The 12,708-nt window shown below is 49.5% G+C and overlaps 1 protein-coding gene and 1 pseudogene across 1 annotated transcript; one reads left to right on the top strand and one right to left on the bottom strand.

Annotated features, from left to right (window-relative positions):
- Positions 1-4,895: 4,895 nt before the first annotated feature.
- Positions 4,896-9,862, top strand: LOC144120136 (uncharacterized; annotated as a pseudogene).
- On the bottom strand, positions 8,719-12,504 carry LOC144121880 (uncharacterized). Its single transcript, XM_077655304.1, has 4 exons — positions 12,408-12,504; positions 11,612-11,788; positions 11,241-11,430; positions 8,719-10,999 (listed from the first exon to the last, which is right to left on the bottom strand). The coding sequence occupies exons 3-4, from the start codon at positions 11,385-11,387 to the stop codon at positions 10,574-10,576; spliced, it is 573 nt and encodes a 190-aa protein (XP_077511430.1). The 5' UTR covers positions 11,388-11,430; positions 11,612-11,788; positions 12,408-12,504; the 3' UTR covers positions 8,719-10,573.
- Positions 12,505-12,708: the final 204 nt, after the last annotated feature.

Raw genomic sequence — 12,708 nt, 5'->3', positions numbered from 1 at the left:
ACGAATCTTCCCCTTACCTCTTTGGCTACTATTTCAGTAGCTTTGCCATAGACAGCGCTCCTGAGTTCAAGCACTTATGTTCCATTTTTAGGCAGAACATGCTATAGTATAATCAAATAGTCCAATCACAAATCGCACAAAGGTACTTAAAATCCTGAGTCTATCCTGTTTTAATTTATGTGTTTTCTGTTAAGAATCCGTACAAGTAGTTACTAGTTTACGAAGTTTGAAGCAATCCAGGAAATATACCTGCGAGTAATATGGCAATGTTTTTACCACGACTTTTAACGCTCTAGCGTTTACGCTCCCGTTCTGCAGAAAATCCGGGATTGTCGTGATCCAGGTGTCCACTCGATCCTCCCAAGGTGGCCTCTCTAAGGCCAACTTGGGGAACAAGATTTTGATCGCCTTCGCGCAGCCGGGCATGGTCGAAAAATGAGCCTGTCACGTGGTCATCTCATGTAATCCTAGGTCACGTGATCTTGTGGCGCCACACAACCTGCCTCCCGGATTGTGTGCAAATTGTCCACCGTAGCAGGGGGCAGTTGAAAAAATGATCCATGCAGAGACTGCATTGGAGAAATGCGAAACCAATGTTTTTTCCAAGACGTTGGTGGCTCCTAGTCGAGTTTGGTAACTCTTGTCCATATGACGTCATACGGAATGCTCTAGAACTGTTTGAATACTTGCATATACACCTACTTCTCATACACCGACATTCAGGGCTCGCTCCGTTTTTGCTTTACTCTAATAGCTTGTAGGCGTGACATTATCGGATGTGTGGGATGACGATGTCACACCCCTATGAGGATACATGGTCTCATTAATTAGCCCACTTAATTACCCTCGTTATAGTAGTATCACTATTAGCCTCTGTTATTTGCCATCATTGATTAGCAGCATTCATGAAACCTAATCAATCACTGTTGTTAGTTTTTGTATTAATTATGCTCACTAATTAGCGTTACTAATGAATGACTAACCTTAATGACTAATGACTCCGACTCGATGTTGTTTAATCACTGACTCTATAATATATTTCACCCCACCACTCTTGCTTCCACGTTTTGCGGACACAATTTTCTGACACTCCCGGTGCCTTCATAGCCTAGTAATGCTATGCAGCCCCCGTGGTGGCTGAGTGGTTACGGCGCTGGGCTGCTGGCCCGAAATACGCGGGTTCGATCCCGGCCGCGGCGGTCGAATTTCGATGGAGGCGAAATTCTAGAGGCCCGTGTACTGTGCGATGTCAGTGCACGTTGAAGAACCCCAGGTGGTCGAAATTTCCGGAGGCCTTCACTACGGCGTCTCTCATAGCCTGAGTCGCTTTGGGACGTTAAACCACCCTAAGCCAAACCAAACCAAAAATTATTGGTCGCGAGGGGCTGCTGAGGAAGAGCACCCTGGGTCTCTCTCAGCATCGGCGCGCGCAACCTCTTCGTTCTCGTTTCGCGGGGCGAAGTAATCGGTGGAAGAGGGTGTTACGTTTGGAGACGCCAACATGCCAAGAATATTCAAGCCACTGGGAATCATCAATCGACAGAGGCTTCAAAGGGCCGTCGATGTGGTTGCAGCGCCACGAGTGCAGGTGGTGGCGTTTACAAGGGTCCTTCCACCCCCACCCCCCTGCTGTTTACAGGGTGAAACGGCCCTCCGCTGTCTGAGAACGGCTTTGGTGAACCTGTCTTTTGTTCTCAACGCCGGACCCACCCGGGACATGTTTCTCCCGGAGGGGACGACGGGGGAGCCGGCGAGCGGCGGGACTGCAAATGAGCCGTGGCAAATGCGGCCGGGTTTGACTAAGCCAACGTCGCTGGAATCCTCGTGCTTCGAAAACAACTTCGCCTTAGACTGTGGTTTCCTTATACGTGGAACCTTCTGCAAACTACAGTGCCAACCTTTCGGTCCCACGCTCCACGTGAAAGCTTCTGCAAACTGCGGTGGAAACCTTTCGCTCCCACGCTACCGCTGTGAAGTGCAGGTGACTGACCTTCGACGCTGCCATAGGACCCCCTTCGGGCTATTCATCACTGAAGCCTGGACAGCGCGGACCATAATCTGCCAGAAGTAGCAAGAGTGTGTGGCTGGGGGCGTCCTGGAAGGCGGACCCGGAAGACTGGACACGTGATCTACATCACAGTGATTCGACGCTTTTTTAATGAACTAGATTCCCCAACTAAGGACCTGGGGACAGGGGACCCTATTTAAGCAGCGATCTGGCGTGTGTTCGCCAGCTCCCGATTCACTCTTTCGAACTTTGTATAAATGTAAATAAACCCTTCAGTCTCTTCTTCACCTCGAAGACCCTCTCATCTCTTCGTCAACCCCACTACAGCAGTCTCCCGATCCGGAACCCGGGGACACCGACCTTGACGAGAGACGGCACAGGCGAGCCAGGGGCCCGCATCTAACAACTGGTGGCAGCGGTGGGATCGAAGCGCAATCCCCCAACACCAGTGGCCTGCTACGGGATAGAAGCCCCACACCTAACAACTGGTGGCAGCGGTGGGATCGAAGCGCAATCCCCCAAGACCGGTGGCCTGCTACGGAACTTGGAGCCCCGCATCTAACAACTGGTTGGCAGCGGTTGGATCGACCATGCGGCGTGGTGTTGCTTCCGTGGGTGAGTGCTTGAACTTTGCTTGAGATTCGCCAGGCTTCAAATGTTTGGGTTAATACATTGAACTGCTGGGAATCGAGGGAAGTTGTGCAGTGAGACAAGTGTGTGTAGCTCACGTCAACAATTGTTCAGCAAAGTCAAGGCTCAGAGCAGCAAACATGGACCTAATGAAGTTGCTAAGGTCAGATTTGCTGTCATTGTGCGAAGAGTTGGGTGTAGATGTAGGGGTTAAGATCAAAAAGACGGACATTTGCAAATTGCTCTTGGAAACCGCCGAGGAAGGAATAATTACCTATACGTGGGAACTCCTCAAAGCTGAGCGAAAGAAAAAGGAAGATGAGCGGAGAAACATAGAGGAACAAAGGCTAGCGGCAGAGAAAAAGAAATGGGAGCTCAGAAGGTTGCAGCTTGCGCATGAAATAAAGAAACTGGATGATGAGATCTCGAGAGGCAAGACTCCAGAGAGAGCGAGTCAGGCCGGATCGTTCCAGTTGGACAGACGTGACGACGTAAAACAGTACTGTGAAACAGCGCACAACCGTCAGGAAGACTGCGGAGCTGTAATGTTGCAACGCAGTATCGAAAGCCACGCGGAGACAGAGGACGAAAGCTCAATTGCAGACGAGCAGGGCGTTTCAGGGGTAAGCGCTCAGGCCGATAAGCGGGCGGTGGATGACTGCCTTCAGGAAAGCGAACTGCCCAACTCGGGGGCAGCGGAAGGTTCGTCTGTTAGCGGTGTGGAGCTGACACTGACCTGCGAAGGCAAAGCGGCCAGTTTGCAATTGGATGAAGGTCTCCGAGGTGCCTGTGAAAAACTAGATCAAGCTAGTTGCGATCAGGAGACACAAACGGAAGTGTGTAGGCGTAAAAACAGGAACAGGGCACGAACCAAGAAAAAACGGTTGAAATGCCAAGCCCTAAATTCAGGGGCGCAGACAGGTGCTAACGTTAAAGCCTGGACTCCATGTACGCGAAAACTCACGCGAACGCGAAGGCGACGGCGGCAAGCGACGAGCGACGCCGTCGCGCGAAGCAAAAAGCCTGGACTCCATGTATGCGAAAACTCACGCGAACGCGAAGGCGACAGCGGCGGCGACGGCTGGCGTTCGCTCTGTCGCTTGTGGGCAACCTCCATGCAAGCGAAGGCGGCAGGCGACGCGAACCCGCGACGTGCGCAGCGGATTCCGTGCTTTGCGCACTCAAGCTTAGAAACACGCCCGTAACCTGTTCTCTCTCAAGATTTTGTGAGTGTGCCTCATAGTCAGGGCCAAAGGAATATTTCCTCTACGGCAGCGGTGTAGCGGCAGTGGAGATAACCAAAGGCGTGCTTGCGGAGACGAAGTCCCATCACGGGTTCACGGGGGAGGTGTGCTTTCGTTCGGTGCCTGTGCACTCCAGCTTAGTAAAAACACTCCCATAAACTGTCACCGCAACCTGACTGTAAGTGAGCAAACTATAATATACCACTGAGAATGCGCGCCGCGAGTGTTTCTGCACAGTTGGAGCGCAGCGGCACGGTGGATCGAGCGCCGGTACCCGCGGCTCGACACGCATCTCTCCCTGCAGTACGCCCGCTCGCGTAGCCCGCTCCAAATGCTGTTAGCCCTCCGCACCCAACAAGTAGATTGTTTTAATTATTTAAATCGCGCGGGTCTGCCTCTCAGCTACAAAACCAAATATTTTCTCGACGGTGGCGATGACCAAGACGACGGGCTGGTTTCGTGAGATGTGCCCGTGAGAAACCGTGGACAAACCGGAAACGGCTTTGGGGGGCTCTGATTGGCCAGTCGCGTGGGGGACTTCCGGGCGACGAGTGAAATTTTCTGTGGGTGCAGATCCGAGCGACACGGCAAGCGACACATGCATTTTGCTTCGCGCGACGGCGTCGCTCGTCGCTTGCCGCCGTCGCCTTCGCGTTCGCGTGAGTTTTCGCGTACATGGAGTCCAGGCTTAGCACAGATAAAAGTGCGGCAGAAGGGAAAGAAAAGCCTTCCCGCATTGGGCCTTGTAATCCTGCAGCTACAGTTACTGGTCAGGCGGCACGCGCAGGTGCTTCTAAAGGTGACCGCAGTAACAGAAAGAGAAAAGCGCATCTTGCAAGCAGAACAAGAGCGAGGTTCTTGAAAGGGCATCGGCCAGCGTTAAGAAGCAGACAACCCCGACCTGACAGAAAGGTGGTAAAGAAAAAGGCAAAGCGGCAGGAAAGATCAGAAGGCGCTAGTTTGCGAGACACCCGGTGCATGCGAGCTCAGGGGTCGAGCAACAGACACCACGCATGCAGGTGTGTTCGGCGCGCACACTTTAGAAGGATGGGCCCTTCACTTTCCGCACTGTATTCGAGGAAGCGCGCAGGGCGAAAGGGTAGGCGGGCTTGCTTGGGGCGAGAACAGAGAGCAGCTTCTCGCTCCGGTCGCTGTCCGTTGCCCGGAATCAGTTATCGGCACTGCATGGGCTACCAGGGCCTTTTGAGCGCGTCGAGGGGCCATGAAGATGACAGTAGCGATCAGGAATGTCTTTTTTCAGTTGCCCTTTGTCACGAGTTGACAGTCGTACAATCAGTCAGAGCGCGACCCCGGCGGGCGCGGCTGAAGGGCTAATCCTTTCGACGCGGGGGTGGTGAGCCATGTTTCACCCCGCGTAGCAATTCGAAGTAGCTGTTTTTTTTATTCCTCTTTTTTGTGCGTGCGTGTAAAAACGAGGAAGGAAATGCTACTTTGTTTTAAGTTAAAAATTTGGATTTGATCAAGTGTTACTGCTTTCGTAAAACTTAAATAAAGGTGATTGTGCCATTGAGTCAGAAAGGACGTGTGTCAATTTGAGATGCTACCAAGTGATAAAGGCACTCACAGGAGTTAAGCGAAGACATTTTCCGAGTTGATGATGAGCTGTTTGCTTATGTAGAACCGTTCCGAGCAAACAAATTTCTTTGTGTTTGAATTTTGCGCACACGTTTCGCTTTGTATCTTTAGCAGATACCGGAAGACAAGTTTTGTTGGGGGGGGCCATAGTTAGATACCAAACGTTTGTCTCATTCGCGATAGTGTAGCTAACGCATTGCAGAGGCAATGAAAGTACGTGAATTTGTGCCCATTTGAGTACCTGTGTTTAGCGGCGCCGGGTTAGCTAGCCGATTTTGGTATTCAAAGATTAAGCGAACGAAGTGAAGCTACAGACTTCTGCGGAGAACAGCTGTAGCAGCTTTCTGTACAAGTGATGGGGACGAGGGGGCCGTCAGACCTCAAGATAGCCCCTATCGCTGAATTCCCGCAGTCCCGAACTAAGACGGATGTACGGTCATTTCTCAGTCTTGTGGGGTACTACCAAAGGTACATACCCAACTATTCACAGCTAGCAAGTCCTTTGACCGATGCGCTTCGCAAAGAAAAGCCGAATAGCGTTATCTGGGACGCAGCAAAAGAAATTTCGTTTCAGAGCTTGAAGAGCGTGCTGGTTTCGCGGCCCGTGTCACGCGCGCCGGACTACAGCAAGGAATTCGTGGTCCAGTGTGACGCCAGCGACCGGGGTATGGGGGTCGTATTAAGCCAAGTCGGAGACGACAATGAGGAGCACCCTATCCATTATGCCAGCAGGAAGTTAACTGTAAGGGAAGAAGCCTACAGCGCTTCGGAAAAGGAATGCGCTTGTCTGGTTTGGGCCGCACAGAAGCTAGCCTGTTATGTTTACGGGGCGAAATTTACTTTCGAGACAGATCATTGTCCGCTTACATGGCTGCGTCAAATGTCGCCCAAGAATGGCCGCTTGCTACGATGGAGTCTAGCCCTCCAGCAATATAACTTTTCTGTGCGATACAAAAGGGGCAAATGTCATGGAAATGCCGACGGATTGAGCAGGTTATTCCCATAATTGAGGTATCCGTTCGGTGGCAATTCGGTGCCTTTTCGTATTTTTTTAGGTACTAGTTAGCTTTGTTTTGGCGTGGTGTCCTATTATCCTTTTTCTTTTGCTTCCAAATTTTGCCACCTCTCTTCAAGCCGTGTTTGGCGAATCGGGCTTTGGCAGCGAATTTGGCAGACATGGAAGCTGGTCTTAGTAGCCAAGATTATTGCTCTCAGCTACAAAATTTTGTGCTGATGTTTATATTGACAATGTAGTAGTATTGCATAACAGCCTGGCGGCTCTCGGGTGAATTTCGTGCACTGCCTGGGGTGTGGCGCCATGTTGAGGGGCTGATTTCGACTAATGCCTCCGTTGTCCGAGAATTAGAACTCTACTCTGTGCTTGCAGACAAGATGAAGAAGGGCCTCCCACGCTACAACTCAAGTCATCTCTCCTTGACCAGTGATTGTGACCACTGGCCGATCGAGATTGTCCTGGCCGCGGAGGAGCTGTTACGTTTGGAGACGCCAGCATGCAAAGAATATTCAAGCCACTGGGAATAATCAATCGACAGAGGCTTCAAAGGGCCGTCGATGTGGTTGCAGCGCCCCGAGTGCAGGTGGTGGCGTCTACAAGGGTCCTTCCACCCCCCCCCCCCCTGCTGTTTACGGGGTGAAACGGCCCTCCGCTGTCTGAGAACGGCTTTGGTGAACCTGTCTTTTGTTCTCAACGCCGGACCCACCCGGGACATGTTTCTCCCAGAGGGGACGACGGGGGAGCCGGCGAGCGGCGGGACTGCAAATGAGCCGTGGCAAATGCGGCCGGGTTTGACTAAGCCAACGTCGCTGGAATCCTCGTGCTTCGAAAACAACTTCGTCTTAGACTGTGCTTTCCTTATAGGCTCCGTACACTGGTCAGAGGGCGCTACGGAGCAGCGCCGCGCTCAGCGCCGCCGTGGCAGATTCCGCATTACTGAGCCGGCGGGGGCGGCAGGGCGCAAGCTGCCCACTTGCTCTTTTCGCCTTCGTGTGCACGGCCAGCGTCCGCTTTCGTGTTGCATCCACGGTCGGCACGATCCTCTGCTATGTCCCAGGTGGTTTTAGCGGGGTTTAGGCCCATTAAGGGTACAGAAGAATATTTTCATCCCGCCTCTCTGACGAGCGGGAAGAAGTTGTACGACGCTGGACACGTTTCCTTTGTGACGGAAGTTGACGGCGTCAACGTGCGGGCGAAGTGCCGCTCTCAACAAGGGAAACAAGTTTACGACGTTTCTCTGCACGTGAGTAAAGTTGTGGCATTTTTAACGTGGCAACAGCCACTGCTGAATAGGGACCCCGCTGTCGGCGGTGCACGTTTTGTATCGTTCGTAGCATTTGGATTCGCGAACCGCTTTTCAAATCTCCGTGAGGCTTGTTTCAGCGACATTATCATGTGCACGAATAAGCAACATCGCTTCTCAGGAATATGATTGCCTTACATAGTGGAGTTTTTCAAGTCTCTTAGGAGGGTTTGTAAAGGTATTGCGTGGTGGGAACGTAATTAATCATAATATGCGGGCATCACGTGCGAACGTTCTCTTGTTGTTGGGTGGCTAGTTTGGCGGTCATAGTTTGTGTCAACTGTTGCATTTACATTGTGTTCACCGCAGATAAACAAGAATGACCGCGAACTGCAAGCTGGACTTTGCAGTTGCAGGTACGGCGCTGCAGGGTCTTGCAAACACTGCGCGGCTGTCGCGCTGCATGTCAACATGCACGACGACATCTCCTGCACATCTGAGAGGCAGAAGTGGGGAAGACCATCGAAAAAGGCCCGTGTGGACGATAAAGCGTCGATTGAAGAACTTTTTGGTGGTAAGCATTGCATTTCACTGCTGAAGTAATGGAAGTTAAATGTACCTATTTTTATTATGTATTGCCCGACATTTCTGCATTAGTTAAGAAACTTATTGCTTGTTACGCGGTGGTAGAATACAATAATGCTTGTGCTTTTCAGTCTGTTTCCACAAAGCATGCCCCAGCTTTATTTCAGCTAATGCACCTGCATATTTTCTTTCAGCTAACAAGCATCCACATGTTGGTGGTGGAGAGCCTCCCAAACCGTTGGACCCAAGCTTTCTGATAAAGCACTTCCCTGACATTCAATGTCCAATGTCTAGAATTTTGAAAGCACAAAATGAAAATGATGAAAGTGCATGCAAGACAGTCTTGCAAGATATCATAGATAAAGTAGTACTTGCAGAAGAAATAGAAAAACTCAAGAGTCTTTTGCAATAACCAAAAACGGCTCTGCACTCTTTAATGGTAACAGCAAAGTTTCCAAAAATATTAATTAAAAAAAAGGAGTACGAAGAAGAAATGCCAGCAGAAGTGGCAGCGTACTACGCCAAGAACATAAAATGCTTAAGTGCTCTGCACCTATGTGCACTGACAAAGGTGCAGGCTAATAATCACAGGTAGGTGCTTCACCTCCTTGTTCATATGTCACCTTGGAGAGTTGCAATGTAACGTATCTCCTAATTATCCTGTTAAAATTTATAACAGGTGGCACAGAGAAAGAAGATTAAGAATAACTTGTTCGCAAGCACACATGATACTGAGAACAAGGAAGCCTCCTCAAGACCTCTTGAAGACAATTTTGAATCGTCGAGGGTTTTGCTCTGAGGCCACATCATATGGTACGTTTTCCAATATCACAGCATCGCACGTTGGGCTGACTGAAAGTTACTTTTCAGGCATGAAAATGGAGCCAGTGGCACGCAAGAACTTTAAGGAGAAAGTTTGTGCAGATGTGTTAGAGGTAAGCTACGTGTGTACAACCTGCTTGACTTAAAAATTTGTGATTTCACATTTGGTAGCCTCATTGCTTTCATATTTGCACATGACCATTGCACTTTTATGTCTGCGTTTGCATTATTTGTATTGTGTACTTGTGGGACATACGCTTCAGAAAAGTACTTTTTCTATTTTCATTTGCTTCAGAAAAATATTATTTGTTTTTCCAGACTGGACTTGTGGTCCATACAGCCCAGCCGTGGCTTTGCGGAAGCCCTGACGGGCTCTTTGAAACGGCAAAGGGTGTTTGCCTTTTAGAGATAAAGTGCCCGTTTTCAAGACGGAACAGTGACATAATTGATGTAGAGCAGGAGGTTACATTTGTGCCGTACATTAAGTACACGAATGGCAAATTGACGCTACTTGCAAGTCACCGATACTACACACAGGTGCAACTGTTAATGTATGTGTGTAATCTCAATGAATGTTTTTTTTTGTTTATTCTGAACAACAAAACATCACCATCATTGTAGAGAAAGACGATGACTTCCTATGTTCAGCTGTGCGAGCACTGGAGGGCTTTTACTTTACGTGGCTGCTCCCCGCCCTTGTCAAGTCCACGAGAGTGTGATTAACCTTTCGTTTGAATAAAAAGATGTGTGGAAATGAGAATATAGCGTAGGTCTGCTGATTGTAGATGGCGCAGCACTTCAAACCTCACTGTTCGGAGCTTATAATAGGCGGCTGGAGATTTGCCAAGACGAAGCAGACATGAAATACGTCGCTCATCACTGCAATCAGCTCTGTGGGTATGCGTGTGTTGAGGATGTTGAACATCTTTATGCGCTGGATAATTCTTTCCACATGAATTCGCACCTGTGCAATTTGGTACGTCTCATGCACCTCACTTTCAGAAAATTGGTCCTGACCTTGCAAAAATGGGGGCATCACTAATACAGCCCGTACCTCTTCAAGGCCTGCCTTTATACCCGGAAACCCCTTATCGGCCATCACAACATCGCCTGGTTGCACTAGGTCTAGAAACCCAGAATCCACTGTAATAAAGGAATCTGAACACCTGCCTCCGTATGCCTTTGAGCAGAAGCAGACTGCACCACATGGCGTGATTCCAACAAGGAATTTCAGAGTATATCCTCCTTTGTAATGTGAATACAGCACACGCTGTTGCTGTACAGTGTACGGTTGTTCTGTACGGACTTCTGTACAATCAATTATCATCGAGCAGTCCTGGTAGTGAACTTTAAAGCAATTTGGCATTGTCTGTCTAATGACATGATCAGGAGGGCGATATATCCACTTCTGCGTGGCAATGCTAAGTGTTTTAAGAACACTTAAAATGACGAGAGACCGTGTTCCTGGACACGCAGAAAAGCACTGCAAGAGATGAGTAAGTGATCCCAAGTTTAAGCTTCATCAAAAACAGCACAAGCCTATCGGTTATTGGCACATCACAAGTTCGCTCAGCAGAACGGGGCATTATGCTAAGCAGGAGGGCATATATGTCTGGGGACACGCCGCACAGATCCTTCATGGCAGCTGCACATGCTTGGACACTGTCGTATCCTGTGAAGCAAGCTGTCCTGCTGTCTCTACCAGACTGGTGGGAAACCACTGCAGGCTTGCACTGTACTTCCGCGTCGCAAACAATTTTGTGGTTGACTTGAGTGCACGCCTCATTGCCTCGTGCCGAACACAGGAACACCGAAAATGTGCCGGAACATCTTGCAATGTCGTCGGTTTGGCAAGACTGCGTAGAAAAGAAAAAACAGGTATCAGTCATAAAACTGGACAGCTATGTCACCTGCACTGCAGTGAGATGCATATACATAAATTAGAGGTTAAACACTTTAATTCACAGTAACGAGAGCAGGCAGTAAACTGCTGAAATTTCACACTTAAACTCTGCATGTAACATGTACACAGAGACGGCTTTGCATCAAAATAAAGAATGGCAGCGTCATTGTTCCATGCCCATCCCGGTTGCTTACCTCGTCTTTTTGTGCAGCGTCAACAGCCATGCAAAGTACCTCCAGGTTGGATGGCTCTTGATTCAGGGGATCCGTTTTAGAGGTGTCTTCTTCAGTGCTTGATGCCGTGTCTTTTTCGCTAACAGTGGCAGATGCCTGCTTTGGCATTACTGAGGCAGACGATGCCCTAGCCCACCTCCTCCTATGCAACCTGAAGCATATGAAACATTCGAAAATTCATATTCTCCTTGTGGTCCTTCTTCTGAACGTTACATAATGAAAATTACCAGCTGCATTCAAATTCTGCAGATTAATTGAACTTAGAATTGCACACAGTTGTTCAAATATTGAATTCTTATAGGTGGTTCACAGTGCTAAAAGACATTTCATACCTTTCATATCGTGCAAGCTGCTTAGTCGCATCGACGTGGCTGACCCTGTATGCATCCGGAAATATGGTTGGGCAGTACCCTGGATGCGATGCGATCGTACTCTTCTCTCCGTTGACGAAATGCTTAGAGCATATTCTTGTCCTCTCATTCGGCACCCACTCGGAACCGTCGGCCAGGCTGAAAAAGACGACACAGCATTGTTTACACCACAAAATCCTCAAACCGCAGAGGGCGGGGGCAGACAATACATGCATAATGTTTCCCTAATTGGCCTGCAATTTTACAGAACACAAGTTGTTTACACTACGGAGAAGTGGTCTGCGTACACTGCATAAAAGTTCTACCGGCACGCTCTATCATGTTTGCCACACTTTTCGCCATTTGCAGGGCCCAAAATAGCTTTGACACATGAGCCAACCGCACTCCTAGCGAATGTGCATGCACGATAACTTCTTCCGTACCCAACCCGGTGCGCCGTACGAACGTTCCTAGGCAAGTGCAGTATGTACATACATGTGAGGAAGTTTGTACGCAGGCGCGACTAAAGAAGTACAATCGAAGAAATGCAGCGCGGACAAACGCCATAGAAAGTAAAGTGCGGCGATATATCCGCGATGAGAATGACACGTATGCGTAGGTACATATGCACGAGGTTCGAACAAAATTTCCGCAAACTTCACCGCCCGGCGCGCGGCGAGGCGTTCACATTTAAAATTACCACTCGCGGTATGAAACTGCGAAACGTACTATGTTGAAAAGACGCTAAGACTGGTGTTAAATGCGACAAAGAACTTACTTGATTCTCCGCACTGCCGTGATCCACTTCTTTCGTCGATCTCTTTCGTACGGCCTACCTGGAAATCTGTACAGCTTAATGCCAAACTGTCCTTCGCGGCTATGGCAATCCTTCACGCAGCAATACCGACAACTGCCTTTTCTTTTCGCATTTTTTTTGCCGAGGCCACCGCCACTACTACTGCTTGCCATCGTTGCAACGCGACTGAAAGCGCGTGCAGCCGGTGCAGCTGAGCGCGGCGGCGGTGCTTCCATTCAGCCGGCCCACAGACTCACTGGAGCGGCGCTAGGTGGCGCAAGGA

The sequence above is a fragment of the Amblyomma americanum genome, chromosome 2 (assembly GCF_052857255.1).
Source record: "Amblyomma americanum isolate KBUSLIRL-KWMA chromosome 2, ASM5285725v1, whole genome shotgun sequence".
Classification (NCBI taxonomy): Eukaryota; Metazoa; Arthropoda; class Arachnida; order Ixodida; family Ixodidae; genus Amblyomma; species Amblyomma americanum.
This window is presented reverse-complemented; position numbering and strand designations above follow the sequence as displayed.